This window comes from Chenopodium quinoa, unplaced genomic scaffold (genome assembly GCF_001683475.1).
Source record: "Chenopodium quinoa cultivar QQ74 unplaced genomic scaffold, ASM168347v1, whole genome shotgun sequence".
In the NCBI taxonomy this organism is placed as follows: Eukaryota; Viridiplantae; Streptophyta; class Magnoliopsida; order Caryophyllales; family Amaranthaceae; genus Chenopodium; species Chenopodium quinoa.
This window is the reverse complement of record NW_018745170.1, coordinates 4,031,816-4,056,841: the sequence shown is the minus strand read 5'-3', so window position 1 is coordinate 4,056,841 and position 25,026 is coordinate 4,031,816. Positions and strand designations below refer to the sequence as shown.

Below are 25,026 nucleotides of genomic sequence, written 5' to 3'. Positions count from 1 at the left end.
TTATGAATTTGCCGACTGTGAGGTCGGTTTTGTATCCTTTGCATTCTTGCAGATTTTTTTTCTTAAGTTCTTAAATTTTTGTTGCTATACATAAATTTGATTAAGTATATAGCCTGCTTTATTCTATGCATGCGGTTTTTTGTTATACCGGATGTTCTTGCCCCTGGACGGCTATACGCTTGGTCTCAAAAGGTGGGTTGATTGACTTAGAAGTTTTTGATACTTGAAAGAGTATGACTAATTTCCAAGTCAATCAATCACTATGGTGATTGCCCCAAACCAAGCGATCAGTTGTCCATAGAGCAGACGGGTAAAGTTTAGATATCAGACAACCATTGGTCGTATTCAGTCGTCGGGACAGACGATTTTTTGGTAAATTTAGACAATAAGTAGCTACGATTGCTAAGTTTGGACTTAGCCTCTAGTACTAATTAGGGCCACCTTTGCTTCTTTTGAGCAGACGACGTGATCCCATTCGTTTATATTTTTCAAGCTCACTCAGAGTGAGTTGCTCTCTCATTAAGAAGAGCAAACGGTCTGGTAGACCTTCTGGAAAGTAGGTCAGTATACTTGTTTAAGCAAGTTTGACCCATTTACGTGGACGCTTCCTTTCCCATAAAGGAGGCTACGTTTATGAGCCGTCTGTGTTGCCCCAGGGAAATTGCAGATGTTCATGTGGTTAAGTTTAACCCCATTAAATTTTTAATCTAAGGTGTCCTATGGCCGATTTCCATCTGCATTCCCATAAGGAAGACGGTTGGTTAAATCGTGATGGTCGTTCGATAGATTTACGAGGACTAATGGCTACGAGCTTTATTGAAGCAGTCGGTTGGGCCGTTTGTGTTATAAGTTTACATAGCAATGTACCACTCGAATGGGAGATGCTCTCTGTAAGAGAATTCACCCGAATTGGCGTCGCCGAATGTCTCACCCTATCAGAGTGGACCATTGGTTTAGATTTTATCGTATGCACATTGCACAAGCGGCGGTGCTCCCATAGGGAAGCGCATCTAATAATATGATTGCAAAATGAAAATAAATTGAAATAAAAAGCATATTTCATTATTAAGCCTTTCATTTACAAAAAATTTACAAGTCTATGAAGTAGTACTTTGTCAAGTTGTCAAATCTCGGAAGTAGTACTTTGTCAAGTCTTAGAAGTAGTACTTTGTCAAGTTGTCTACATTCCAAGTTCTGGCTAGCTTCCTGCCGTCTGGTGTTTCCAGGTGATAGGTGCCGCCTCTTACTTCTTCATAGATCCGGTAGGGACCTTCTCAATCGGGTGTCAACTTGCCTTGCTCATTAGCCCTACCGGTTGCCTCCATCTTGCGTAGTACAAAGTCCCCCACTTTCAAGGGTTGTTTGTGCACTCTCTTGTTGTAGGATCTTGTCATTCTTAGACGGTAAATCTCATGGCGTAATGCGACATTACCTCGGCGTTCTGGGAGAGAGTCCAATGCTAGCCACATGGCTCCTAGTTTGCCTCTTCATCATACAACATGACCCGAAGAGTCAGCTCGATAAGCTCAATAAGTAAAACGGCCTCAGCACCATATACCATGAGGAATGGGGTTTTGCCGGTTGCCCCTTTTGTTGTGGTTCTAATGGCCCAAAGCACATGAATTAACTCCTCAGCCCATAGGTCGCTAGCTCTTTCAATTTTCTTTTTAATGCCGTATGAGATTAGCTTGTTGAAGGCTTCAACCTGGCCGTCTGCTTGGGGTCGGCCGACTGATGCAAAGCAGTGAGAGATCCCTTGGTCTCCCAGCCAATTCTTGAGGATATACGTCTTAAATTGAGGGCCATTTTCAAAAACCATAGTCATAGATACCCCATACCGGGTGATGATGTTCTTCTAGATGAATGAGATGACATCCTTTGTCTTGATGCCCTTGACAACCTCAGATTCCACCCACTTGGTGAAGTAGTCAACAGCCACTAGGATATACCGTCGACCACCTGACGCAGGTTTATACGAACCTAAGATATCCATGCTCCATTTGGCGAATGGTACTAGGCCATGAATTGCCGTCAGATCAGTAGCTGGACGGTGGATAAGCTTGCCAAATCTTTGGCACTTGTCACACTTCTTCACCATTTCCTTGGAGAACGTAGAGGGTTGTTCTCCAAGTTTGAGCAGACGTATCTTCCAGTCCAGGGGCTGGACTTGATATGTCGCCTGACCTCCAAAGAGGGCAGGTTGCTGATAAGGTTGGGTAAACGACCTGTATGTTTGATGGGGCACATACGGCACCGAGCCTATCATTTGAGGACCTGTATGGACGGACTAGCCACCTGACAGGTGCTCCTGTGCAGATTAGGGATACCTCATCGAGATATTCTTAAATATGTTTGGCATTGTCGGCGTTGAAGCCGTGTCAGACAGTTCGTTGTTCCTCCTATGCTCGATGAAATGCCGAGCATTAGTGTAAGTCTTTTTGTTTCCATCCGGATACACATGCCGGATGGGATTTTTCTGGTTTTCCCTTAGGAGATGGAGTTTACTCTAGTCAATTAGGGGCCGGTCCCCTTCCTTATGCTTGGGATGCGGAATGGGTTGCCTGTCCTTGACGGGCTTTATCTTCCTAGAGCGAGAGGGTTTCTTGGCCGACTGTCTTTTGCTAGGACCATCTGTCTAGGTCTTGATGAGGTCTCTCATCTCACCTTTAAAGTTCATCATAAACTTGACAAACTCCTCATGAGTGATGTGAGCAGTCTGTCCTGTAGTCTGAGGCTGGCCGACTGTCTTGCTTGGACCCACCTGGTTATCGCCCCGCTTCCTGTAATATTTTTGGCGAATGCACTTAGAGATGAGGGATCCATCTTTGGCTATGTGAATTTCGACCTCTAGATCCAAATCTGTATCCTGGTCCGAATGGACCTCTGCTAACGGATGCTTTACCTTAGGAGACGGTACAGTTTCTTGAAAAACCATATAAAAGGTACTCTCCCCACAAAAGGCGCCAAATGTTTTGGGGTTTTTTGCGAGATATCCTACGGGAGAGTTACGTCACTAAGACTGGCTCCTCGTTCGTCTGTACCTGCAACAAACGGAAGCTTCGCTTGTTTGGAGTTCCGCCTCTGACGATCAAGTTAGTACGTGTTCGCAGAGTAAAATGCGAAAAGTAAGTAAATCTTCTCGGATCCCGAGTTCAGGTGATTTCTCTGTTGTAAGAGAATAGTAAATGATGTAATCAATGAACATGTCCCCAAAATAGGGTAAATGTCCTTATTTATAGGGCATTGGGATTTGTGCCCTTATGTAGGTCTGAATGACCTACGTTTGATGGGCTGCACCGTTTTATGGTGCCTCGGGAAATGGGCCTGAGAAGGCCACCAATTCCCTTTAGGCTCCGCAGACCACGTGTCATGTCCTGGTTGCCCTTTTAGAGCATTCCAAGGGGACACGTGTCGTGCTCTTATTGGACCATGTAGCAGGGTAAAAGTACCCAAATCAGAAGGAGTAATAATATTTTAGTATTCGTAATATGAAAGCTTACCCTTTTTATAATATACTAAGTAGTATTTTATAAAATTACATAACATTTCTTTTTTTGTTCTTTACTATTATATTTTTTATTTTATTTAAATTATTAATTTTGTGCATCATTCCATACCGTAAATATAAGGCCATAACTTAACAATGCAACCTTCTTTCAAAAAAAAAAAAAGTGTAACAAATTTTGTGGCGGGAAAATTTTTTATGAGGTGATGACATGTGTACTTTGGGGATAATTACGGGGATTACTTTAGTATATAAGTATAGATTATCAAGTTTGTCTCAAATCTCTCAATTATAATGGATGTCCTATGTTACGACAAAAACTTGGACTTTGATCCATAAATTAATTGAAAATTTTATGTAATTACATTTTTTATTTGCTTTTCATGGATGTGATTACATTTTATTCGCGAGTGTCAAACGCTACTAAGTAGACAATATATATATTTCTCACCTCCAATTAGTATAATATATTAAAAGAAAATAAACGGATTTTTGTCAAATATTAAAACTTGAAAAAAAATATTATTTAAAAATATAGCACTTTACACTTCTTATTTGATCATCTGGGATGGGTTCTCTATAAGAGAGAAGGATGAACAACCAAAAAGAGTACTAGAATTGAACCTATGACCATATAAAAAATGAAAACTTTAAGATAACATTTGGAGATCACTAGGCCTCTACCTAAAATATGTTACAATATTGTAACACTCATTAGTCATTACATATAGAGTATTTATTTATTTTAGAGGCCCTATTTTCTTGAGCAGGCCTGTTCTATGTCCCATATTGGACATGCTATAGCCGGGCTTGGGAATTATTTAGTTAGATCTATATATTGTTGAAGACTCCAAGGTAGCAAACCTTGAGTTGAGAACATTTGATTAAACAAATCCACAAATTCAAAAATCATATTTTGAATGAAATAGAAAGTTTTTTTTTTTTTTAACACAATAGGAAGCCTATATTACTTGGACAAGGCCCTAAAAATTACCACCTAACTTTCAAATACATGCGCAAAACCAAAATGAATTCTTTGAACCCAAAGTAACTAAAGTAGCAGAATACATAGCCGTTAGAAAATTTCATAAAGCAAACAGTTGAAGAACAATCATTTAAGAAAAGCCTAGGTAGAGGGTGGAGATTGCGGAGCAGTAAGATCATCTTCATATGCAGCAACAACACTGGTAGGAACTACATAATGTGGAGTATGACCCATATGCATGTCCATAGCATATTTTGCTAGATAGTGAGCCAAAGCATTGCCATTTTCTTGTTGTTGAGGGCTCTGGCTACATCAATGATTACTGCAGCTAATTCATGGTCATATGATCTCCTTCCCTGTTGAGCAGACTTCTTATTGCTTAGGCATCAGTTTCAACCTCCAGATATTGAAGAGGTATAGCTTGAGCATAGTTCAAGCCTTCCCTTAATGCATACAGCTCTACAGCTAAAGCATTGGGTGCATTGTACTTGTTGGAGTAGCCAAAGTACCATTCTCCTTTTACATTTATGAAAACACCTCCTCCTCCTCCTTCTTTTGTTGAAATCCAAGCTCCATCTGTATTCAACTTAATGAAACCACCTCTAAGAGGGTGCTAGCATGGAGGCTTGAAAATTGAAGGACCTGGACCATCAGTACTCTTTCCTTTACCCCCTCCAGTACATACCCTGTAAAACAAAGGAGTTGATTTGATAATCTATAATAAATCTGTTGAACACAGAGTTACAATTATAGATATCATCATTAAAAACAATTCCATTCCTCAATTTCCAAAGATGCCACATTCCCATAATAAAGATATAGACTTCCAATTTGGTGTTTGGGAAAAGTTGAAAATCAACCAATCATCCCAGTCAGAATTCATGAAGGTGGAGTAGTTAAAAGTAGGTGGTGGCTTTATCTTCTGAAAAATCATCTTCCAAAGAATACCAGAGTTGTGGCGGTATCTAAATAGATGAATGAAAGATTCAGCAGATGTACAACACCTGGAGCAAGTATCATTAAAACATGGGATTTTGGTAGTAAGAAGAGAAGTTGAGGGCATGATTAAAAGAACACAATTCACATAAACATTTGGTATTTGAAAGGCACTTTAATCTTCTAGAAGGATTTCTAGTTGAAAGAAAAGGGAAGGTAAAAAGGGGAAGTATTCTTAGAAAGGAAGTAAGTTGTTTTAATGGTTGAAGACTCCAGAAACGTGATGCTGCCATCGAAGTTGATCTGGAGAGGAGGAGGGATCAAAAGTAGAAATAGGAGTGCAAAGAATTAGAGAGCAAATATAATCAGGTAAAAGGTATTTGATGTCATCAATGTACCATTTACCATTTCTTATAATGTTAGAAACTCTCCAATGACCAGTGGCAGAGACAAGATTTTGACAATGGTAGGGCACCGCCACACCGTACCTTCCGGAGGTTTGGAACCCTTATATCAAGTCCTTAATTTTTTTCCACGAGTGAGATTCAAAATTATTACTTAATAATCGTATTTATCGAACCTTTTTATTCCAAAATCCATTAAATATTACCCCAATTCAAGGCTTTAATCAATGACCCTATTAATTTCTTTTAAGATCTTTTAAATTATTATAGGTTCGGATCAATATCATCAGATAGATTCTGCGTATCAAATTAAATAGCTAGCATGATCCAATATACCGATTATAAGGATTTGTAACTAATAATCCAAGTGTGCACTTAACATGTTAGAAGAAATTTTTACAATTAAACTTAATGAGTCTTCAAGTTTTATTGTTATTTGGGATAATGGATAAATAGGACCTTACGAGGGAAAAAAATAAAACAAAATAAGAAAAAAAAACGAAGGAAAAAAAAAAGAAAGAAAGGAGAAAATAAAAAGGACATTAAACCAAAAAAAAGAGAGAGAGAGAAAAAAAAAAACAAATGTTGGATAAGAGATTAGAACCCATGACCTTTAATGCCCTAGTTAATGCTCCAACCACTAGGCTATTAGTAAGTTTGTACATAGTAATGTACTTTGTATTCTATTTAAATATAACTAGTTTTTATCTCGTGCAATACACTGCTGAAGTGAATTTTTAATTATGTAAATATATATTATATTATTAATATATAAAATATTTATTCTCAAATATAAATAACTTAAATTCATATATTGTATCTTGTTCATTTAAAAAGAAAAGTGATGTAAATCATATATAATGATTTGGAAGGTTAAGGAATATCGAGAAATTAAACAATTAATAAAACTTAAAAAGGGTTAATGACACCCTTTGGAAAAAAAAATAAAATAAAAGGATTAATGCAATTTTAAAAAATACATTAAATTTAGAATATGACATGTGAAGCTTAAATTTTTCGGTCATGGTTATCAATAATGTAAAATAAATTTTTTGAAACAATGTAAGATGATGAGTTTTAGTTTGTTAAAATTGAGATGTGAAACTAAGATAATAAAGTTAAAATGAAAACACATGATGGTTTAAATATCAAGGAAATGGCTTAATTTTCCTATAGAAATGATTGGAAAGGGGAAGTTAAAGATGATTAAGGGAATGAAATGGCATGAAGGTAAGAAGCAAATAAATTGTTTTTTTACAAAAAAAAAAAATGGAATATTTATATGGTGACACGTGGTAGTTTGTATGACTTGCAAATTTTCTTATTATGAAATATTAGTATAGATTTAACTAACTTCTTCTTTTTTTCTTTTTTTTTTCTTCTCCCTGGTAGGGCACGTGCCCTACTAGAACTCAATGTGGCTCCGCCACTGCCAATGACACTTTGATTGAGGTATATCAGTGGGAATAATCTTGTAAAGTGGTTTTGAATCAACCCAATGATGATACTATAAGGAAGTATCTTCACCATTTCCAATTCTAATGATAATGCCCTTGAATAACAAATTTCTTCCTTTTAAAATCTCTCTCCACATTGGTGATTGAAAGGCATTTGGAAAATAGTCTTGCAGGTTTGATCTTCTAGCATATTTATCCTTATGGATCTTAACCTAAAGCTTATCAGGCTTAGTTATATAAATCCAACCCAACTTAGCCATAAAGGAAAGATTCCAAGCTTGTAAGGATCTTAAACCTAAACCCCCCATAGCTATATGAATGGTGACATTCTGCTATTAGGTTCTTAGAGTGTATCTAATGGAATCAGTCCTGTTCCAAAGAAAGTTTTTGCATTATTTCTCAATGTCATTCAAAATAGAAGTAGGAAAAAGAATATGCTGCATAACATGGGCAGGATAGGAACTTAGAACTGATTTGATTAAAGTGCATCTACCGGCTATGTTTAACAATTTAGCTTGCCAACCCTTAATTTTATCCAAAGTCTTAGAAACTAGCTCCCAGTAATCCCCTTTTTTAATTGTTAGGACTAATGTTGATTCCTAAGTACTTTCCAAAGGAGAAACTAGACTTGAAATTGCACAAGGTAGTAAGCTGAGGCCTAATATTATATTCCATTTTACTTGGAAAAATAATACTAAACTTAAGATCATTAACCTTTAGGCCAGAGAAAACCCCAAACTCATCAAGAATACTCATCATAGTGTTTAGGTTATGAACATTAGCAGTGCCAAAGAGAAACACATCATCTGCATAAAAAAGGTGTGAAAGGCTATAGTTTTTTGAGATTTTGAGAGGCATTCAACTACCCTTTCTTACAATGTCCTCAATTAGAAGAGAAAGTCTTTCCATACATAAGACAAAAAGATAAGAAGAGAGAGGATCCCCTTGCCTTATGCCCCTTGAAGGTTTAAAACTTTATGTGATTTCACCATTCCATAAAACAGAAATTTGAGTAAAAGAAACACAACCAAAACTATTGAGAGATTCAGAGATGAATGACCATTCTAGCCAATCATAAACTTTAGCTAACCAATTTTAAAGCCATCAAGTTCTTACCCATCCTACTCTTATGAAAAAGATGAGCAACCTCTTTAATGAGAATGATGTTATCTCCCATACATCTATCCTTAATGAAGCTGGATTGGAAAAGGACTAATGACACAGTGCAAAGCCTTGAAGAAATGATTTTGGTTACTAGCTTATAAATGGTATTGCAAAGTCTAATAGGCCTAAACTCAAACATGGAAATAGGATGATCTTTTTTTGAGATTAAAGAAATATAGGAATGATTGACATTATCAGGGATTTAAGAATCTGTAAAGATTTGGACAATAAATTCATGAATAGAATTCCCAATATCCTCCTAAAATTGTTGATAGAAAAGAGGTTGGATATCATCTGGGCTTAGGCTTTTGATAGGATCCATCCTAAATAGATTTAACTTAACTTCATCAATACTTGGAATAAAAGCAAGTAAATTCTGTTCTAAATCATTCAAAGCTACAATATGACTAGAAGACATGGAGGGTCCATTACTCAAAGTAGTACTAGTGAACAAGGAGATAAAATGATTTCTGGCTAACCCCTTAAGTAACATTTGATCATCAATCAAAGTGCCAGAAGAGTCATTTAAAGCAACTATTTTCCCTCTACTTTTCTTAACCTTAGCTAGAATGTGAAAATATTTAGTGTTATAATCCCCATACTTTCTCCAATTTATCCTGCTTTCTGAGCCCAGATCACTCTTTCCATTTTGTAAATGACATTCAATTCTTGAATAAGGCTATACTCCAAATTGACAAGAAAATAGGAGTATTTATTAGCTAATGATAGTTGAATGCCATTTATTCTAGCTAAAAGCACTTTTCTTCTTATTTAAATTCCCAAAAAATATTAGAATTCCAATGGGGGATATTTGATAGAAAATTGGACCTGCCAACTAGAAAATAGAGGGTCTGAGAACAATTTTTCCAATTTGAAATGAAAAAATCTTTGAAATTATCATGTTGTAACCAAACTTCCTTACATCTAAAGGGGAAAGGACCTTTAGTAGGTTCATCACACAAACTAATAAAGATAGGATTATGATCAGAATATGTTCTTACACGATTAGTAACCTTTACCTAAGGGAAGATTTCAACAAAGGCAGCATTAGCAATTGCACGATCAAGGCATTCTCTTAAGCGTATCCCAAGCCTTGCATTCTCCCAGGTGTAAGGATTTCCTCCCAAATCCATAAGACCTGCTTTATTAGTGAAATTATTGAAATCCCTACATTGGGAATCCTAAAAGCACGACCTCCCTGCTTCTCTGCTTGAGAAGTAACCTCATTCATATCCCCAACAACCATCCAAGGTGTAGTAAAGGGAGGAAGATGAGATTGCATGTCATTCTAAAATGCATGTCTCTCCCTTACAACACTTGGAGCATGCAAGCCTGTGATTATGGAACTTGAAGAGAAAGTGGAATTTATGCTCATCATCAGCGTAAAAGACCAAATCCAAGGTAGCTTTCCAAAAACACAAATCCCACCTTTCAAATCACGGGCAGGAATAACACTATCTTCATGAAACCCTAACTGCTTCTTAATGTCAGAACTTAGAAGCTTTACCAGCATCACATTTAGTTTCAAGCAGGATCAAAATATCAAGCTTATGAGTTCTAATTAAATCCCAAGCATGCGAGATGAAATCATCATTGTTCACTCCCCTAACATTCCAAACTATTAGCTTCATTTTTAAATTTGGAAGAGGTTTTTGAGGTAAAAAAACGTGGAATATCACCTGGTTGATGATTCTAGGGTAGAAAGAATTCCTCCTAGTCCCTCCAGTGAGCCCAATGCCCTAATTTGTGGACATCCTCCACCTTGATTGATGAGATGTAGCTCCTCAGAGCTACTAGAGAGCGAGGATCCTCCATGCACAACACTTGAGCTTGAATCCCTAAGATTTCCCTTTGAGTTTGATAAATTGCCATAAGGTGCCTTTGCTGAGCCATGTTTTGTCATTTTGTGGCGCATTGTAAGGGAATGATTGGTAAATTTTCGTGCATGCGTCTGAACCAAAGCAGCCTCTTGTGAAATGACCATTGGAGAGATATGTTCATTCTCGCATGATGAGGCATCTCCTCCTCCCTTCTCCTCAAGGCATCTAGGTAGACTTGTCAATTTTCGACTCGACTCGAACCTAACCCGTTTTTCTGGGTCTTGAACAAAGTTTTTTGACCCGTAACCCGATATAACCCAAACTCGTTTAACCCGTAAACTTGTGGGTCAAACCCGACCCGAACCCGAACCCAACCCGACAACCCAATTTTATGGGTTTTTTTTTTTTTAAATAAATACATTTATTTGAAAATTAATATTAGTTTATTGATTAAGTTTGATTGTTTGTCTACCATCGGACATTCATTTTAACTCTTTCTCATTTATCTATCTCATATAACTCTTGCAGTCTTGCTCAAATCCACACAAATCACCTCCTACACAAATTATCGACCCACACTAATTGCATCCGTATAATCCACATCACCGTAATACCACCGATATACAGGTCTATTGATATTATGTCAAGAGATATTATACTCCACATATATATAATTATATTGGTCTTTACCTTAAATTTTGGGATGTTTAAAAGTTTTATTTTTAGGTTTATTATCATTTTTTATTAGTTAGGAATTGATGAGCTTTGGTGAAATGGTGACGAGTTAAATTATGTAGTATGTAATGGCTAAAAATAATATGATGAAAATGTTCGATTAATTATAAAAAATTGGAGAAAAAAAATTAGCAAAGTAAGATTGAAAAAACAGAATTTTTTAATAAATAAGTCAAAAAAATTTAAAAATAGTTGTTCTAAACCCGTTGGGTTGACCCGAACCCGAAACTTTGGGTTAAAGTTGAGCATTTCTCGACCCGTGACCCGAAGCAACCCAACCCAAAGCAACCCAACCCGAACCCGACTCGACCGACCCGATTGACAGGTCTACATCCAGGGTTGCCATTGCTAATGTTGTCTATAAGGATGTTGTTGTGGGAATCCTTGTAGTTGTGCAAAGTGGTCTCGGAATCAGGGGGAAAAGGGCAAGAGTGGTTGGTTGGGGTGGTTGAACCCTGTATGTCCAATTTCTAGTCAATGCAGGGCCTTGGAACAGCAGGTAAGTTAGTGATTGTGGAGGTGAGGTTTGTGGTGGTGGAAGATTGAGGTTCATCATGGTTGGAGAGAGCTGGAATGGGTTCGCAGGAGGAGTTATGTTTGGTGGAAGAACTGGGATTAGATGATGTCGAGATGGAAGTGATTTCCATACTGGTGATGGTCGTGGTGGTTGAGACGAAGCTGGTTAGGTCATTGTCAAAGTTGAGGGAACTATCATTTTTTTGTTTTCCATTTTGATCAAGATTTTGATTTTTTGGTGAAGAAGATGAAAGGACGGAACTAGAAATAGCAGGAGAAGAAAAGAAAATAGGAGTTAAAGCAATAGTAAGTGTATTTAATTCCAGTGTAGGGTTTTCTTTATGGAAAAAGCTTAAGAAGAGGAAGTGTGTAAAATAGGCAAATCTTGAAATTAAATATCAATATCTTTCACAAGATTGTCTTCTGACACTTTATCCAAGTGTTGAGAAGAAGAAGTTAACTCTAGCTTATCAATTATACAACCAGAGCTCAAACTAGAGAGAGAATGAGAAGTACTGGCTAGATGTAGGTGGCAATAAATGATGAACAGTAGCATTTTGGAGCTATTCATCTCCCAAAATACCTTCATTAAAAACTTTCCATAAATGCCTTGAGCCCTGAGCATATTTAATGCTAGAGTTTATTTGTTTCTGAATTTGAACCTTTGAGTTCTGATTTTTATTCTTCCAATTTGGATTATTGGCGCTATTTTTTGGAACTGGGTTATACTTTGCCTTTTGATTTCTTGGATCATGTAACCAAAGTCTATGGGCCATACCCATCAGAATATTCATCAGGCTTTTCAACGTGGGCCCCTACATTCAATTTGGAAATATTTGCTTTAGGTTGTACTTGTTTTTCTAGAGAATGTTGTGTCACCATTGGATTTGTGGGCTCCATAGAAGGTGCCAAATCTTTTTGTGGGCCTGATCCATGCACTGTCTCAGTTGGATCAAATTTTGTCATTTGTTTGCAATCCTTTATAAGGTGCCCAATTTTGCCGCAAGAAAAACAAAGAGAATGAATATTCTCATATTGGACGTGTTGCCATCCACCGCCTACCCAAACTTTTGTAATGAGTGGATTAGCCATGTTAATCTCAATGCAAACTCTTGCATACCGTGCCCTTAAAAGCTTACCAGTTGCATAATCAACACGAATAGGTATGCCAACCTTTTTTGCAATTTGGAAAAAAGCTTCCTTATCATAATATTCAACTGGTAACTCAGGAAATCTAATCCAAACAGACATTACATCAAAATTTATGATGGAGGAACGAAAGTTAGGCTTCCATTTAAAAATAACTAGGTGGTGGTCAAGGATAAACCATGGCCCTCCATATAGAGCTCTTTCATAATCATCCAGAGTAGAAAAACGAAAGAGATATACGTTATTCCCTACATCAATTGTCTCCAATGAGCTCTTAACCTTCCACATGATTTTAGTACGTGAAGCCATAAAACTAGGCCTAATATTCAACCCTAAACATCTCCCCATTAGAGTGAGCTTCCATGGTTCATGAAGCCTTGAAAGCATTTGTAGGGTGAATTTCACAAAGAGATTTGAATTAGGTAACTCCTCCGGTTGTTCCTCCCAATCCAAAGTTGTGATTGCAATGTTTCGTGCTTCACTAAACCATTGTGAAGAATAAGCTACCGCCTCCCTAAAAGAAATAGGGGTTGGATTAATTCCCTTTGGACTCAAAGCAATAGATATTGGTGTCATTGATTGACAATCCTCCATTTGATCATCAACCATCTCATCATCGGTGTTTTTTGAAGTAGGATTTTTGGTGGAATTACCCTCTTCCATTGAAAGGAAGAGTTAAAAAGAAAGAAAAACAACTAATAAAATTAAACTAAAGCAAACTCTCAAGGTCCTCATACCCCGTGGTGTGAAGAAAACCCCTAATTATTCACAATAGCAACAAAATAAGTCGAGAGAGAAATTCTAGAGAGAGAAATGACCATATGTTGGACTAATTCTTTGATTAAATAGAAAGTTAGGTGATGGAAATCAATAATTTGAATTTTAATGATTAAGGAAAAATGTACACAGACATGATTTCAAAAAATTAACACTAACTCTAGGAATAAAAGTATGTAGTAAGATTATGATGAAATTGTGCTAGCTAGAGTGGATTGCTAGAGCGTAGAAATAAAGAAGGGAAAAATGATGAAATGTTGCTTAGGTTGCTACACGTCTTTTTTTTTTATATATATAGATATTGTGGGAGAAGAAAGTACATGCTAGTTTGAGTTATTTTTTTTACGTAAGGAGATAAATGATTATATAATTAATTTTTTTTACATTTCAAGGATGATTGAAGGAGGGTGAGAGCTCTACGTCATATTAAATTTTTATTTGTAATAACGAGTTATTGATTAATCATATCATCTCATATCATATCACTAATAAATAAAGCCGATCTCGCAGTCAGGCCACGAGACAACAACACTTGACATTTCATTTTTTTTTTGCCAAGTGTCGTGCCACGTAAGCGACAATTATACATAAACATGCCACATAAGATGTCATGTAAGGATAATTAGATAGATTTGTTTAGGATAAAAAAGTTATCTTGGAATTTTAATTTCGATAGACTTTTAATCTTTTTTTTAGTTTTAAATTCCTTTTTTAAATGTTAAAATATATGTAGATAAAATATTGACATCTATCTTGAATATCTAATTAACAATAATATTTTATTTCTATCAATATAGCACATAATTATAATTAGTATGAGTATTCAAATAAAAATAGAATTTCACTCTTATACGCATACTACACCACATAATTATAACTATAAATAAGGTCAAGTATCATTAATTTTTTAGCCTACCATCAAAGCTTTATCTTTAAATTCAATTTTAATAATTGTGTACGTTTATGGTTTTGTTTTTGGTTTCATCAATTTTGTTTATGCCGGCGGCTTATTCGTATATTGGGCTTATTAAAAAGTGTACGTTACGTAAATAGATAGTGTACATGTCCTTTCCTTTTACAGGTGTCCAAGTACTTCTCAATTCATAAACAATTTTTCAAGATAATTCGATACTAATAGCATAGATATGATACCAAAAACAATAAAATGCATTATTGACATGAAAAAATTATATTAGGCATCTCATCATAGAATCAATATCTAAACCAAAAATCATAGTTATCGTGCCAATCTTAAAATTATATACCCTGCCTTAGCTCCTCAATGTTTTCGGTTTCAATATAATCTAGAGTAGATAATTATTTTCATCCTAATCATATCATTATTGTTTTTTACAGCTTATTTGAGGAAGAATGGATGTAATAAACTAAAAAAGGTACTACTTAAATTAGTACTGCAATTAGTTTCTTTTTTGCTTTTTTTTTTTCTTCTAATGTTAACTCAAATTTCTCAAAAACTTTTGGTAAAAAAAAATAAATTAAAAATTCACAAAAACTATCTAGATTTTGGAATTAAGTGATTTAAAATATTTTAACTTAACAATTCAGAGGCATAGAACATCACATGAACAAGAATTTATCATTTGATCAAGGATTTAGAAATTAATAACGAGAGACAAGAATAGATTTTGAAAGTGAGGATCCAAAAAGGAACGTTGGTTTAAGTAGGTCAAGCTAATAGTGCCAAAGTCCAAATGTGACATTAAAATAATGGAGGCAGTAGTAATTTATTTAAAAGCAAGTAACAAAAGTTAATAACAATGGGTACCATAAAAAATTACGAAGCATGTATAAAAATAGGTACACGTACTCTTCAAAAAATAGAAATTCGGGGCAACGCCCGGCGTATATACTTGTAACTAATATATAAAGCTAAACTTTTAGTCAGACCACGAGACAACGACACTTGACGTTCCAACTTTTCGCCAAGTGTCGCGCCACGTTGGCAAGTTTATTTTTACACTTAGGATTTATTTGTATTTATATATTTTTTATTAATAAAAAAGTTGGGTAGATTTAGATAGAGTTTGTATGAAAATAAATTTGTTTAGAATTTTATTTTCAATAAATTTGGATATAATTTTAGAATAATATTGTTGATTTAGAATTTTATTTTCGATAAAATACCAATATTTCATATTTACAAATTAAATTATAATTCTATTCAATAAAATTATTCGATTATAAGTTTATAACGGTTAATAATTATCATATAAATTTATTTTTTACATCATAAATTTTTTTTTTGGAAAGAAGAAAATAGTTCAAAACATACAACATCCATCTATAACACATTCTAATGGATTGAAATACAATACTTCACAATCTTAATGATTTTAAACCTGTCTGTAAACCTATCAATCAGGTCGGGTCACGGGTCATTTCGGGTCAGGTCACGAGTCAAGAAATGTTCAACCCTAGCCTAAAGTTTTGGGTTTAGGTCAACTCAACGAGCTTAGAACAATTTTTTATTTAATTTATTTTTGGCTAATTTTTAAAAATTTCTAAAATTTCAAGATTTCTTTGGTATTTTTTTTTTTTTTTAATAATTTTTCAATCAAACATTTTCACCAATATTATTATCAGTCACTACGTGCCTACTACATAATTTAATTGTCGCAAATGTACATTAATAACTAATTTTGTATCAATGATATATTTTAAAATTTGGCACAAAAATGAAAATTTATCTTAAAATTTAATATATAACCCGGGCATCGCACGGGGTACAAAACTAGTTAATGATGATAGACTAATTATAAATAAAAATGCTTTTTGTAGTGTTTTTGTAATTCTGATGTATAACATATTAGCAAGTCCTCTTTAACACAATTGTAAGACTTTATTCTAAAAAGTATCCAACCAAATTGAACCAAAAAAAAACCCAATACCTAAAAATGCAGAATTGCAAAAAAATTGGAACAATTTTGGGTTATGTACAACATGATAGTAACAATTTTAATAATTTTTCACTCGCCACTTAAGCAAAAGTAATGAATGAGATTAAAAAAAATTTCCATGTGAGTAAGAACGACGATAGTGATTTATTAGGATTTTAATTATTTATGAAAACTAAAAATTATTATTTTTTGTCTTAAAGAACTAAAAACTATCTTTAGAAATTAGGGATTAAATTATTTTAAAAAGCTAATAATTATATTTTGATATTATGTTTTAAATTATTTAAAAGATATAAATTATTTTTTTGATATTAATGGTTTTATCTAAAAATCCAATAAATGAGATGATTTTTTCATAATAAATAAAACTTATAATGCAAGAAAAAAAATTCCTTCTGCGAAATTTATGTCAAAAAATTTAAATAGCAAAAGTTGTTAGAGAGTAAGAGATCACAAGAAATAAACAAAATGCATATAAAAAAATCGTGCATTGCACGCTGCATAAGCAAAAGTATTATTTCAATCAATGAAAAAAGCAACAGATAGTAATTTATGATTTAAATTTTGTCAAAAAAAAAAGATTTAAATTATTAAAAAAAAAATTATCTTTTATATAAGTATTTAAATTATTTTAAAACGAATTAGAAATTAAATTTACACGTGATAATATTTTCATAATTTATTTCATTTAATAAATTCAAGCTCTACATATGTAATTAATGAATAAGAATAACTTTAAAAACTTAAGAAAAAATGTTACCTTAAATTTATGTAAAAATTAGAACACAAAAAGAAATGTTAGATATTAAGGGATTACATAAAATATACAAAATGAAATATAAAAAGAATTTGTACAACGCACGGGATTATAATAATAATAATAACCATATTTTCAAAAAAAAAAAAAAAAATAATAACCAGCACTCTACTTTGCTCTAATATGTTCATAAACTTAAAATAACAGGGTGTTAGATAGCTAGATACTTTTTGAGGTTGGCAAATGATGATGGCAATATGGCATTATTCCTTCAAGCAAAATTGTCTTAGTTCTTATTTATTAAAGACATAGACAAACGTCTTTAAAAAAAAAAAGGAAAACAGACACAGACAAACAACAACTTTCTACAAAATTCTTTCAACTTAATACTTCGTATTAGTTTTTCTTGTTAAGAAATTTTAGTAATTCTATTTAATCAAAAAGATAAACCTTAGCCTTGAAGGTAAACAAGTAACCCTAAACCCGATTCATATATGTCATCCATTCATATAAAACGGTAAACCCGAAAAGAAGCCCAAGGCCCAACGGCATGACCGCCATCCTTCTTCCTCAATGCCAGCACTATAAATTCACCTCTAACGTTAACCCTATTTCACTTCTGTCTCTCTTTCAAATCTCTCTCTCAATTCACAACTGCGGCTAGGGTTTACGAATCTTCTCTCAGGTCTATTTCCTCTCTACTCTCTTTCAACTTCTCCTTAATTTGCAGAAAACTTAATCTCTGTTCTTATAGATTCATGTTCTTCATTGATTGATTCATTGTTTTTCCTCGATTTTTAATCATGTTTGACCTCTATTTTTTATTAAGAAGTTGTTAATTAGTGATGAAATTGCTCGTTTTCAATCTTAATACATGTTTAACTTGATTTTCTGTGTTAGAAAATTTTTGTTTGATGCTGAATTGTTGTTGTGTTTGTTGATTCGTTGATTTTCTTATGAAGTATTGATATGTTGAGTTGCATGTATTGTAGTATGAGATTGTGTAGATCAATGCATTGAAGATGATATTCATAAGGCTAAGTTCCTCTGTAAATCGATGATTTAACAGAGTATTATGATCCGGTTGCTCCGATTAGTGAATGTGTTTTTGGAATATTGGTTTTGATGAGTTCGTATTAAATTGATATTGTTATTTGTATATTTTGATAAAATTACTTGCATATTTAATGAAATTTACATTTCTTCACATTTGAATGCTTTTAAGTAATCACCTTATACGTCAGATGTATTCTTTAACTATTGTCATTGAAAATTAATCAAATCAGGATTAACCACTCCTTGTGCCTTATGTCATAGTAGATTTATGTGTAAATTGGAATCGTTGACGTATAAGATCGAAATTGTAAGGTGTAGTTTAAGCATGATGTTATTGTGGATTGGTAGTGCTCACGAGACATGTAATGTGATACTCATGAGCCAACTATCGATTCATAATGATTTAGTAATTTGGTCAGGATAGCTCAGGGGTAGAGCAAGGGGTATGTAATCCTCTGGTCACCAGTTCAAATCTGGTTCCTGGCACATGATGTGTTATTAATTTGCATCTTGATCAAATATTGTAATGTGCATCTGATATAAGCTACAATTGTCCCTGAGATTTAATCTTCTTTGGTACAGGGTGATTAATTACATCTGAATATGTTTTTTTCGTTGCTTGTTTATTGCCTTCTAAGTTTTTGTTCTTGCTACAGATCTAAGTTAAAAAGTTACCATGGGTAAGGAAAAGATTCATATCAGTTTGGTGGTCATTGGCCACGTCGACTCTGGAAAGTCGACCACCACTGGTCACTTGATCTACAAGCTTGGTGGTATTGACAAGCGTGTGATCGAGAGATTCGAGAAGGAAGCTGCTGAGATGAACAAGAGGTCCTTTAAGTACGCCTGGGTGCTCGACAAACTTAAGGCCGAGCGTGAGCGTGGTATTACCATTGATATTGCCTTGTGGAAGTTTGAGACCAACAAGTACTACTGTACCGTCATTGATGCCCCCGGACATCGTGACTTTATCAAGAACATGATTACTGGTACCTCCCAGGCTGATTGTGCTATCCTCATTATTGACTCCACCACTGGAGGATTTGAGGCTGGTATCTCCAAGGATGGTCAGACCCGTGAGCACGCTCTTCTTGCCTTCACCCTTGGTGTCAAGCAAATGATCTGTTGTTGTAACAAGGTATAATTTAAAACTGTTTCGTTGATAAGCAGTATATTAAGTCCTCTGATCTGTCGGAATTTATTTTTGTTTTCCTTGTTTGTGCTATTCTGATCATGTCCTGTTTTTTGTAATAGATGGATGCCACCACCCCCAAGTACTCAAAGGGTAGGTACGAAGAAATTGTCAAGGAAGTCTCCTCATACCTCAAGAAGGTTGGTTACAACCCAGACAAAATCCCATTCGTTCCCATTTCTGGGTTTGAGGGTGACAACATGATTGAGAGGTCCACCAACCTCGACTGGTACAAGGGACCAACACTTCTTGAAGCTCTTGACTTGATCAATGAGCCAAAGAGGCCCTCAGACAAGCCCCTCCGTCTTCCACTTCAGGATGTGTACAAGATTGGAGGTATTGGAACGGTGCCAGTGGGACGTGTTGAGACTGGTGTGTTGAAGCCTGGTATGCTTGTTACCTTCGGTCCCACTGGACTGACCACTGAAGTTAAGTCAGTTGAGATGCACCACGAGTCCCTTCCAGAGGCTCTTCCCGGTGACAACGTTGGGTTCAATGTTAAGAATGTTGCTGTCAAGGATCTCAAGCGTGGTTTCGTTGCTTCTGACTCCAAGAATGACCCTGCCAAGGAAGCAGCCAACTTCACTGCCCAGGTCATCATCATGAACCACCCTGGACAAATTGGAAACGGTTATGCTCCAGTGTTGGACTGCCACACTTCTCACATTGCTGTCAAGTTTGCTGAGCTCGTCACCAAGATTGACAGGCGTTCAGGTAAGGAGATTGAGAAGGAGCCTAAGTTCTTGAAGAATGGTGATGCCGGTATGGTTAAGATGATTCCCACCAAGCCTATGGTGGTGGAGACTTTCGCTGAGTACCCACCCCTTGGTCGTTTTGCCGTGAGGGACATGAGGCAGACTGTTGCTGTTGGTGTCATCAAGAATGTTGAGAAGAAGGACCCAACTGGCGCCAAGGTGACCAAGGCTGCTTTGAAGAAGAAGTGAACAGATTTTTCGTCAGTTGAGGCAGATAATTGCTGTTACAAGTATACAAACTTGTATTCTATCAGTAGTTTCTGTGTGTTTTATTTAGAATTGTGTTCTCTGTGTCTGAAACTTTTGTCTCCAGCGTCTTCCGGCACTTGTTCTCAGTATTGGGTGCTGGATCGACGGTGGCATGATTTTGGTCTGCGGTACTTTGTTTCTGTTTTTTAGAATTCTGATTTCATATCCCCTTTGAAGGGGCTCCTTCAAAAATTTCTTCTGCTGAGCATTTAATCAATCAAAGAACTTCATTTAGTAATTAGTATGGTGTTTCCTTAGTATTTCATAGTTAATGCTTTGTTTATTGTTAACTCGTATGCTAAGTTATGTGCAGGTATATGATTTTGCATGATTTAAGAAAATTTTCAATACATTTTATGAACTCTGCAATTTTGTATAAGGAAGTGTAGAGCAAACTACAGGGGATTATAGACGTGATGAAAAAAGGAGTGAATATTATTGAGTATTCCAATTGTTAATTGTAGCCGATATAAATCAGACGAAGATGTAGTTAAACTGAACTCATTAAAAAGTTAGGAACACCCACAATTTAGCACCAATAAAATAAAGAACACCACAATGGTGAGTTCATGGTAATAAAAGAAGTTGCGTCAGTTTATACTCTTATTGACTTAGTTTTGCCACTTAATTACGGAATCTCTACACTTCTCTTTTTTTTTTTTTTTTTTCCTTTATAAGTTCATCGATTAATACTTTATATGTACTTTCTCCGCCCATAATTATCTGCAACATTTACCATAAATGGGTGCTCTATATTATCTGCAACAAAATTTTTTCTTCCTCTTTTAGTAAATTTTTAACAGCAAAATGTCAACCTTACCCTTACTTAAATTTTTTAACTTCGTTTACAATTTGTTAATTACACTGAATTAAATCCTAACTATCTAACTCACCCTAATGATTCCCACCAAAATATAACTCCTCCCCTCCTGTCTCATCAACAACCTTTTATCTCTCAACCACCACATTCAATGAACTGCATTGAATTGGCCTTGAAGATGCAGCCCAGATTGATTCATCTTCAAAAGAATTCTCCAGAATTCATTCAAACGCCTCCTCTCTCCCCTCTTCTCTCTCCACTTCTCCGTTTGTTGTTCTTCCCATTTGCTCTGCGAAACCCTAACTCCAATTTCTTCATCTCTCTCCGAAAAAATGAGTAACAATCCAGATCTGAACGAGTCCCCTTGAACGCCTCACCCTTGAGAGGCACACTGAGCCTTCGTTTACTCGGTACAAGTTACAACGAGGACCTGCGATCTTGAAACCAGTTCGTAGGTGCTCTTCCTCCTTTTCCAGATTCACCCATGGAAAAATAGGAACGAAACTCGTTGAGTACACAGGGAGTGATGAAGAAAAGGAGGAGGGTGCTACCTTATTCGTAGAGGAGAAGGAGGTTGTGGTGATTCCCGACTTCCCGGAGGGTTCGAGGACATATCTAGCGAAGAAGGGGGTCCAGAAGGAACCAGTAGTGGTTGTGGAGGTTCCTGACTCCTTGGAGGAGGTGACTGCGGTCTTCTTTGACCCTCCAACGGCTCCGGCCACCTCTGGCTCCGCCAATGGGAGGAAAAGGTCCAGATCTGTGTTTACAGAGGACTACAGTGAGTGGGACCCTGATTACATGACCTATCTAAGGGACAAATACCCTTATGACTTCCCTCCCACAAACTGATCTTGCAGCGTAATTATTACTAAACCCTAATTTTGATTTTAGTTGTTTTGATTTAGGTTTGCCTTATTTAAATGGTTGTTGTTGGTGCTTATCATTGTCGAAACGCATGTGAAGTGTGTGCATGTGAGTTCCTACAATTGTTTGTTGCTGGATTATGATGCTTGATTGTGTTGTTTTGGAGGTTGGATTATGTATTCTTCTGTATATGACGCTGGATTATATTGGATGGTTGTTTGTGTACACTACTGGTTTTTTGTTTATGTATGCTTGGTTATATTATGTTGGATTGAAGTTGATGGATTATGTTAGATGGTCTGTGTTGGATTTGGTGGGTGCTTGTAGTGTTGGAATGGCCAAGGGAATGCATGGTTGATGGATGATGGGTTATGTTGGATGGTTGTTTGTGTATAGTCCCACTGAATGTTGCCTAGTAGTGCTTGCAAGTCAGGGCCTGTGCCTTTCTGTATGAGTCCCCCGTAAAGTGTTTTGTGCGTGAACAAATTCCAAATGATGAAGGGACTCACTTTGAGTTGGATGTGTAGGTTTGTTTTTCTCTAACAACTGCCTTTTAACTCTTGTTGTTGAGGTAACAACCTACAACATGCCACTGAAACAAAAGCAAACTCCCTGATGGAATTCATTTTTCAACATTCATCCTAATATTCATTCATTACACTTCAAAAACTTACATGTTCACAAACCTTAAACCTAATCATTCATTACATGACTGCCTGAAAATAAGAAAGTTTATCTACCTAAATACACATAACCAAATCATTATAAGCATCAACAAAAAAAACAGTTGCTTACTTAACACAAAAACCAGTTGTGAGTCCATATTTGGTTATGTGTGGAAGTTATGTTGTCATTGAATGATGGTGTTGTACCTAGTCTGCATTAACCTCTGTCTCCATGTAGTCTGCATTGTCTTGATTAGTTGGAATAAAAAGAGTGTTGAGGTGCTCAACTACTTTCCAAATGAGTCCCCTTTCAACTTCCAAAAACTCAGAAGAAGACCTAGGTTGTCCAACCTTTTCTTGCCCATATGAGGTGGATTGAAGTTATTACCCCCTTCTTTCTCTAAAATCTTTTTCATTACTCCTTGCAAAGTGATCCATGTGTACTTGTTGAGTATTGGATCAAGCCATTCATAAGCCTCATACACTTTCTCTATTAGTTCATTAATTATTGTGGGAAAGGACTGGTATTGCAAGGACTGAATGACCTTGAATAGACCAAGGTCCAGAACATTCAGATCTGGAGATTGAGCTGGTTGAAACACCATTTGAATGTTGAAACCCTTAGATGTACATGCTGCAATGAATTCATCATCCCTTGGAATTTGATGTGGCTTTGCATTGTCCCATTGAATGAATATGTCCTTAGACAGACTAGGATGTCATTGCCTGTGTATTGCTAGAATGATGTTGTTCATTAGCATTTTCCTGATTTCTTCTTTGGTCATACTCTGCACAGCCTTTGTCTCCATGACCCCTACATCTCTGTTCTTGCTTTTCTTCTTAGCCCTTTGCTGGTAAGTAAATGGAAAAATTCCATACTTCCCATCATGCAGCATATGGCCATAGATGTCATAAAGGGGCTTGTCAATCATCCCTATGAACATAGCTTTAATTTTGTATCTCTTGGACTGCTGACATCTGTAGGGGTTTTCTTCTTTTGGTAAGAGGTAGAACCTCCTTGTTTCAGGGTTCATATAGAACCATTTTTCATCTATGTGTATAACCTGTTGCATATCCATGAAAGTTGGATCCCCAACTGTTGGAATAGGGTGAATATGGCCTAATGCCCACTTCAGTCTAGCCACTTTGTGATTTGATGTAGGTGTTGGATGGTTGGTGCTTGTATGTGTTCTTAATCTTCCCTTTTTCTTCAAGTTATGGAGAAATCCATGCGACACTTTCAAAGCAGATGCATAGCTCCTCTCTATTGTCCTTTTGTATAAAGGCACTGACTGCAAGTACTCATCAGAAATGAGTCTAGGTTTGGGACCACTTTTCCCTAGTTTTTTGCTTCTGACATCAATCACATTCCCTTGTGCTATATTTTGCTTTACAAACTGTCAGACCCTCAGCGATGTGCTTTTGTGAATGCCATATTTTCTTGCCATCTATGACAAAAAGTCTCTGGGTAATTCCCCACCATGCATGTTCAGTAGATAGTCATCAACCATTTGGCGTTTCTGCTGCACTGTTAATTGCTTCCTACTTGTTGCATGTTCCTCTGCCTGTTGTTCCTCTTCACTGCTGTCCCCCTCAGATTCATCATCCATGCTGTCATCAGCAGTGTCGTACTGAAATAGTCCCTCATTTAGTAGTTGCTCTATATCAAAAACTCCTGATCAAAGTATTCTTCCATGTGTTGTGTGTCCCTTTTCTTGTTTTTGCAGATTTGAAGGATGGTGATGAAGTTTTTTGGTTGCTGTTGTTTTTTTATGAAACTGAACCATAATGCTACCCTTAGTTTTGGACTAATTTTTGACTAATTATGGATGTAATTAATGGGTTTTTTTTTTGAGAAACTTGAAGATGAATTTAATGCCCATGGTGGGTTAAATTTGTAATGAATGGAACAATGAATGCTCTATGCCTTTTATATGGGGCACCTTTTGTTTGCATCAATAGTAAAATTTGAAAATATGGTGAAATTTGAAATTTTAGTGAAAGTGAAAATTTTGGGTGAAATTTAAAAATTTCACACCAAAAAAAAAAAAAAAAGAGGGAAACACCCCCTCCCTCTCCACTGGCAACGAAATTCAGAAAATGGGGGGAAGAGTGGGACCCTTTTCCAGCTTTTACCCACTATCTTAAACCCACACAAAAACAAAAATAAGTGGGACCATATATTTCCCTCCATTTTCCAACTTAATTAAACTCACCCAAACTTAATTACAATCCACTAAAAGTTTTGCCTAGGAGTCCACAAATATGTCCTTTGGTGCAGATAATTGTGGGCAGAGGGAGT

General features: G+C 35.8%; 2 protein-coding genes across 2 annotated transcripts; one reads left to right on the top strand and one right to left on the bottom strand.

The window, feature by feature from the left end:
* Positions 1-12,287: 12,287 nt before the first annotated feature.
* LOC110710436 lies at positions 12,288-13,334 on the bottom strand. Its single transcript, XM_021888729.1, has one exon. It carries the CDS (start codon positions 13,332-13,334, stop codon positions 12,288-12,290), a length of 1,047 nt encoding a protein of 348 aa, XP_021744421.1.
* Positions 13,335-17,703: 4,369 nt separating this feature from the next.
* LOC110710321 (elongation factor 1-alpha) lies at positions 17,704-20,616 on the top strand. The gene is made up of 3 exons (XM_021888605.1): positions 17,704-17,808; positions 18,836-19,317; positions 19,434-20,616. Exons 2-3 carry the CDS (start codon positions 18,856-18,858, stop codon positions 20,313-20,315), a joined length of 1,344 nt encoding a protein of 447 aa, XP_021744297.1. The 5' UTR covers positions 17,704-17,808; positions 18,836-18,855; the 3' UTR covers positions 20,316-20,616.
* The last annotated feature ends 4,410 nt before the right edge of the window (positions 20,617-25,026 follow it).

Excerpts from the sequence above, each read along its gene's own strand:
- LOC110710321 (XM_021888605.1), top strand. The coding sequence starts at position 18,856 with ATGGGTAAGGAAAAGATTCATATCAGTTTGGTGGTCATTGGCCACGTC. Across the intron at positions 19,318-19,433 it reads TGATCTGTTGTTGTAACAAG|ATGGATGCCACCACCCCCAA; the intron begins GTATAATTTAAA and ends TTTTTGTAATAG.
- LOC110710436 (XM_021888729.1), bottom strand. The coding sequence starts at position 13,334 with ATGGAAGAGGGTAATTCCACCAAAAATCCTACTTCAAAAAACACCGAT.